Raw genomic sequence first — 6,739 nt, 5'->3', positions numbered from 1 at the left:
CTGGTAGTGCTGGTGGAAGTGCGCTTCCAGTTTCACCGCTGGCTGGGCAATTGGCCACTGGGAGGACCCTTCTGCCATTGCCTATCTGGTGCCCCCCCAGACTCAGGAGGCACCAGTTGCCCATGCTCATCAGGTTCAACAAGGAGAAGTGCAAAGTCCTGCACATAGGACAGAACAATCCCATGCACCAGTACAGGCTTGGGGCTGGCTGGCTGGGCAGAAAAGAATCTAGGGGTTACAGTGGACAATTAGTTGAATATAAGCCAGCAGTGTGCCCTTGTTGCCAAGAAAGCTGATAGCATACTAGGCTGCATAGGTAGGTGTGTTGCTAGTAGGTTCAGGAAAGTGATTATTTTCCTCTATTCAGCACTGGTGAGGCCACATCTAGAGTACTGTGTTCAGTTTTGGGCCCTCCACTACAGAAAGGATGTGGATAACTTGGAGAGAGTTCAGCAGAGGGCAACAAAAATGGTGAGGGGGCTGGGGGACATGATTTATGAGGACAGGCTGAGAGAACTGGTCTTATTTAGAGAAGAGAAAACTGAGAGGGATTTAGTAGCAGGCTCCAACTACCTGAAGGGGGGTTCAAAAGAGGATAGAGCTGGACTGTTCTCAGTGGTGGCAGATAACAGAACAAGGAGCAATGGTCTCAAGTTGCAGCAAGGGAAGTTTAGGTTACATATTAGGAAGAATTTTTTCACTAGGAGAGTAGTTAAGCACTGGAAGAGGTTATCTAGAGAGGTGGTGCAATCTCCATCCTTGGAGCTTTTGAAGAGCCAGCTGGACAAAGCTTTGGCTGGGATGATCTAGTTGGGGATGGTTCTGCTTTGAGCAGGTGGTTGGGCTAGATGACCTTGTGAGGTCCCATGCAACCCTAATTTTCTATGATTCTATAATTAATCCCACATGCCTTATATTAATATTCAGAAGATAAATCTTAACATTATACCAATGGGGTACATTAGATATGGTGGAGCTACCTCTCAGACTTCATCTCCCAAGCCCAGTGGACATCTGAAACACAGAATCTAGTTATGTTACATAATATTTTTAATTTGGGTTAAAAAATGATCAAAATGACACCAGAATGACTGTCCTTGCTGCTTAGACTTTGTATAGCTTGTTATTTACTTTCTGTAATCATAAAGTCACAATAAGCAATGTTCAGAAACCATGCAGGTCTTAATGAATCTTTAGCAGAGTAATATCTGAAACAAACTTAGAAGATGTTTTTTGTTAGGACAATTAGAAATGGCCCAACAAACTTTCATATGACTGTATAAAGAGGATACCACATTAATTTGGGTTTCAATTTTCAATATTTTAAATGAATATTAACTTGTGCAAAAAAGTTTAGAATGCCAGTGTCTTTTGAACTATAATGCTAATACTGATAGCAAGTGGGCGTTTTAAAATATTAACCCTTTCTTCCTCTTTTTAGGAAATTGAACATAAGACTACAAGACAATGCAGACAAGTAGGAACTGCATAGGGTCAATGCACAATAATATAGAAACAGCAAGAACACTTCTAAGCCAGTCAAAGAGATTAAACAAAGATTGTCAAGCCCGATTTGCCACAAATGTTGCATTTTTTAAAGATAAGTTTTTAGAAAACCTAGGGTCAACATCTTTCCATTCTTTTTAATGTGTTTTAGTGGAAGCTATTTTTCTAAACCAGTAATGCCTTCCACTCAATGCAAATACGTGGAATAAATTGTGAAAGTGGATTTTATTATGCAACTGCTGTCAAAGCATGTCCCTATTCAGGTTTAGGACAAATGGTTCAGTTAGAAAGATGGTTTGCCAGTTGGCAGCGCTTCTTTCTGATCAAAGGACCTGCCAGTCTTATTTTTGGCAGAAGGTGGGCAGGACAACGCCTTACAACAGTGGTTTTCATCCTTTCTTGGACTCAAGGTGCCCCTCCACAACTGTGAATTGAGTAGCACCCCATTTCAAAAACTAATTTGTATGTTGCTGTGCTTAGCTCCTTGCAGAGTGGAGCTAGGGTTGCCAACCCTCCGTGATTTCCCAGGTGTCTCCAGGAATTAGATAAAATCTCCAGGAGACTGCTGAGAGTCACCTGGGAGATAAATGCTAGGACATTCATTAAAATAACTATGAAATGTAGAATCCAATGTATACAGTAGTCTAGTGGGTTTTTAAAATGTAACAGTAATGTACATTTGCCTTCCTGAGTACAGTACAGTAGATCAGTCATGTCATTACATCATGTGATGAAACTTCCTGGAATAGATCCAGACAGAGCTGGCAACCCGAAGCGGGGCACTGGGAGTTGGGGATCAGCCAAGCAGTGACAAACCTGAGCCTGAGCTTATCTCCTTACATCAAACTTATCTCCTCACCTCATGGCAACCTTTGGAGGATCTGAGGTCTTTGTAACAGAAACAATCTGAGTTATTTTTTGATAATCAAAAACTGAGTAAAAACTAAGAGCTGGTGTTTTCTGAGGGGGCCCTTGAGCCCAAGGAAGGATGCCTGGAGCCTGTAAAGCAGTGGCTCTTTTTGTTGTGTTTTCAGACATGACTTATTGAGTGCTGTAACACTTTGGTAAGGAGACAGCCCCCTTTGTGGACGCTACGCTAACAGGACTTGACGCTAACAGGCCTAACACCCTCCATCCGATCTTGCGTGCCAATAGCCTGGGCGGGGAGGCTGCCCCTCCTGTAGGGAAGACACTAAGCACGATTCAATCTCTGTTGCTTTGTGGAACAGTAGCCTAAGCCTCAGGCCCAGCTCCTGGGAAGAGCTCAGGGCCCGACGGCAGGCACCACTCAGCCCTGGATGCCGGGGGAGCAGCAGGCAGGGCCGCACACAACAGCCCCCCACCACCGGGAGCCCTGGGCAGGGCCAGCCCCATCCCGCCTGCTGCTAACATGGGCCCGCAAGTGCGAGCGAAGGAGCTCGGTGGCTTTATGGTTGCCTGCTCCCTTGCTGCAGGAGACAGCAGAGCACCGGGCGGGAGCGAGTGTACGTGCGTTGCCCTTCCGCACGCAGCTCGGCGCGTCTCCGCCCTGGCAGCCGGGCTTGGTTGTTGCGCCCGCCCGCGCCTCTTTCATTCAGTCAGGCCAAAGACGCCCTGAGCCCCGGCGCTCCATAGGCGCAGCTGATTCGAGGCAGCCAATAGGAACGCGTGTAGCGGGAGCCAATGAGCGCGGCTGTGACAGCCCCGCGGCGGGGCGTGGGGAGTGAGGATCCCGGCTAGGCGGAGGCTGCGGGACGGGACGGGCCGGGCTGGGCTCATGCCATGGACCCCCCGCGGGACGGGCCGGCCGGCCGGGCTGTCATTGTGGGCAGGTAACCCCAGTACTGCCTAGTGCGGAGGGTCCGGGGACAAGCGGCTTCCTGCTCTGCGCCGCCCGGCCGGCTGCGGGGCGTCCCGGCTGTCACAGGCAGGGCGAGGCGCTGAGCGCGGGTGCTCCGGGTGGACCGGCCACGGGAGCTGTACGGCGGGTCCCTACCAGGCGGCGCCGCTGCCAACGCCGGGTGCAGGCACGAGCTATCCCACCGCAGCCCAAGTCACTGCGGGAAAAGCCAGCTGCAAATCTCAAGCTTGAAATGACTCTGCAGCTGCCAGCCCTTCTGCTTGCTTGTAACCTGCCTGACTTGCCATGGGTCTTTGGATCCCCTTCCTTTGTGCAGCCCAGCATGGCTTTTACTTTTAGCAAGCCGCTGCATGGGTATGGGAGTGGGTCCTCGTTGTCTTGGGTGGTCGCTGGTTGTGAAACAGATCTGTGCTAAGAGGGAGTGAAAAGCCAGAGCAGTGATGTCCCCAAAGCGCACAGGGGAACTTAGAAGTGTGATTGCCAGGAACAAGGTGCAAATGTGTAGCATTTCTGGGTTGCATTTTGTTGTGTTTTTGAAGGTAAAGCTGAAACTTTTCATAAAGTATGAGGTATTTGTTGTTTGTTTTTTCCTACAGTTATTTTCTGACCATCAGTGGCTTGGAGTAGGAGTGGTGAAGGCACAACTGTTACGGTCCTCTGCCGTGTGCCTCCTGAGAGACCATCAGAGGTCTTCAGGCATTTTTTTTATGCTGTTGTGACAGTGGCAAAGCTAGCAGTTACTGGTGGCACTCAGTTCCCCAGTATTTGCCATTTGGCAAGCTGAAGATTTTCCTGTGTGTATGCTATGCAAAGTGTACAGGGAGGCTTACAACAAAGTGGGAATGTTGTAAGGGTGTGTGGCACAGCCCAGATACCTGAAATGAAGGCTAAACTCTTGTGTCTCTGGAGCAGTGTGTTGACATTTCACTAGACTTTCCTTGAAGTGTGCTATCCAGTGCATGAAATGGAGACAGTAAAAAAAAAAGTACACAGTTAGCCTGACTGCCTACTGTAAACTTGATTTTTAAAAAAGGAGGGGGAACCTATTTTCAGAACTATGTGCTATATTTATTTCTCATTATATTGAAAGTATTGTAATGCAAAGGAGTTATGAACCAGAAACTTGCCATTTGAATTATTTTTTCTACTGTCTTCTGAAAGTAAACTTTTCATATTGACAGGGAAACCCATCTCAATTCAAAAAGAGCATATTCAAATACCTTGCATTTCTTTAAGGTGGTATATAGCAAAAAGTGTGCATAGTCCCACCTATCCCCCCAAAATTCCCGCCCCCAAAACTATTCAGACTTTCTGGGAGAGTCTTTATGACAAAGTGTCACTTTCTTAACTGCATCTGGTTTAAGAAACGCTTAAAATAGGGGTCACTAATTAGAGAGGGCACCATGGCTACAAAAGTACAAAGCTTGGCCATGCGTCTGATACATTATCTGCATGTGTTTGGTAATCTGCCTGTGGTGAGACCCGTGTTTATTTCTGCCTTCTCTTAACAGTATCACGTCTAGTTCTTCAGAGCGAGGAGAGGAGGGAAGAGCTTACTCTGTAACATGAATCATGAAATTGCACTCTATTTTTGTTCCAATTCCACTGATTCCTTGAAAAAACTTCCTATTCTAGTTTTTAACTCAAGGTTGGAGCAATATCTCTTTCCTGTTTTGTATTTTTTCCCTTCCCTTCCTCTTCTCTTTGGCCTATTGCCTGTTCTCACTTTTATTCCCAGTGTTTTCTTTCTGTATTGATCATGTAGTCTCCTAGACTGAAACATACAAAGCTATGGCACTTATGCACCTTAAAAGAAAATAGGAGAATAGTTAATCGTTTGACAAGGAGATGAAACAAGTGGGATAATTTAAAAGCACATAACTGGAGGTGAGGCTCCTTGGATTTTATCATGGACATCCTATGTAATCTTGGTCAAGTTGCTTAACCTTACCATTTTAAACTTCAGGTTTTCCTTTTGCCAAGGAGATTAATATGTATTGTGAAATGTATTTCATTAGTGTCTCTGCATCACTCCGAGGTCCTGGGAGAGAAGGTACTATAGAAATATGAGCTGTTTTTATTGTGGTTTTCTCCTATCTTCTGCACTGTTGTGTCATAGCTTGCAACATGCAGCTTGCCAAAAAACTGTTGATGAATAAATCCTGCATAGTCTCTGGCATGGGAGATGCTTGAGGACTGTGTGTTAATAAACTGCTTTAACTAGTGCCTGATGGTGGACCCAGACTGTAGTTAAATCCTAACTTTGCTCCTCCCCATGCAGTACCACACACTACTTAGGAGGTGCATCTCAGAACTGAAGCCTATGTTTTTAATGACTTATTACATTCTTTAGAGCCTACCTTAAATTTTTTAAATTGCCAACAATTTTTCCACTCTCCCTTCACACCCCAGCCACAGCCCAAAATTAAAAAACAACAAATCTTCCTTTATTATCTGTGCAGCAACAGTTAACCATTTACAAAGATGTGTTCATTCCTGATAGTTTATCTTATGGCCGCTTATGGTGGCATATCAACATTTTTCCTTTACTTTAACATACCCTTTTTCCAAATAAGTGTTGACTTTTCCCACTGAAATCAAATCATCTGATGGTCCAGAAGTGAACTTTGCCATTATACAAATAAACTTATTTTATTTCCTTTTTAGCGGACTTATTGGCCGCAGCTGGGCGATGGTGTTTGCTTCAGGAGGCTTCAAAGTGATACTGTACGATATTGTGCAACAGCAGATAACGAGTGCCCTGGAAAACATTAGGTAGGTCACCTGACTTCTTTGACTTGTGATAAACTGGCATCATAACAGATCTTACATTCACTTTCTCAATCTGTGAGAATATTTTTAAAGAACTGGCTGAAGTGAACCTCACTTTTTAGGCTTCTATGTTTGGGATTTTCTGAAGTGTAAAGTCACTAGGTGCTTTTGGAAAAAATGCCTTTTCGTCCTTAAAAAAGGTTTAGAAACTTAAGTTCAGTCTCCTGTTGAAAACTTCAGTCACTGTCCAGCTATACATGTAGCAAATTCATAATTAAAAAAAAGAAGTACAGTGGAGAACTTGGTACAAAGGTAAGGTGACAACATCAACATTGAGGCTTTTGAATGGAAAGGCCGCAAAGTGTAAATACCCAATTTTCACTATGGACAGATGTTAACCAGGCAGTTTCTCAGCAGTTACTTGCAAGGATCAGTGTTCCGTCTATTTATTAAAAGTCTAGAAGTGCTAACTAGTGAGACAGGAATTCTTACTAATGATGTAATTTACTGGCTGGTTATGATGAAAATTTTAAAAGCTCAAGAAAGACGTTTTAAAGAGGCTAGTCATAATTTAGTCTTTATACCAGTGGAGGCATAATTAAAACTTTACACACACATACG

The 6,739-nt window shown here is 44.7% G+C and overlaps 1 protein-coding gene and 1 long non-coding RNA gene across 5 annotated transcripts in view; one reads left to right on the top strand and one right to left on the bottom strand.

Annotated features, from left to right (window-relative positions):
- The first annotated feature begins 3,210 nt into the window (after positions 1-3,210).
- CRYL1 (crystallin lambda 1) overlaps positions 3,211-6,739 on the top strand; it is a 120,777-nt gene continuing 117,248 nt past the window's right edge. The window contains exons 1-2 of one of the 2 annotated variants that reach the window (XM_019524868.1): positions 3,211-3,317; positions 6,014-6,121. In XM_019524868.1, coding sequence (XP_019380413.1) covers positions 3,268-3,317; positions 6,014-6,121 — 158 coding nt within the window. In that variant the 5' untranslated portion in view covers positions 3,211-3,267. Of the gene's footprint in view, positions 3,318-3,867; positions 3,886-6,013; positions 6,122-6,739 lie in introns of those variants that run through there. The other variant, XM_019524869.1, reaches the window with a different exon arrangement.
- Positions 5,774-6,739, bottom strand: part of LOC109302918 — a 44,085-nt gene continuing 43,119 nt past the window's right edge. For all 3 annotated transcript variants that reach the window (XR_002098962.1, XR_002098960.1, XR_002098961.1), the window contains one exon: positions 5,774-6,107. This is a non-coding gene — a long non-coding RNA (uncharacterized LOC109302918). The remainder of the gene's footprint in view (positions 6,108-6,739) is intronic.

This window comes from Gavialis gangeticus, unplaced genomic scaffold (assembly GCF_001723915.1).
Source record: "Gavialis gangeticus isolate Ggan-Ray unplaced genomic scaffold, GavGan_comp1, whole genome shotgun sequence".
Lineage (NCBI taxonomy): Eukaryota > Metazoa > Chordata > Crocodylia > Gavialidae > Gavialis > Gavialis gangeticus.
The sequence above is the reverse complement of the archived record's forward strand: the minus strand, read 5'-3'. Positions and strand labels throughout refer to the sequence as shown.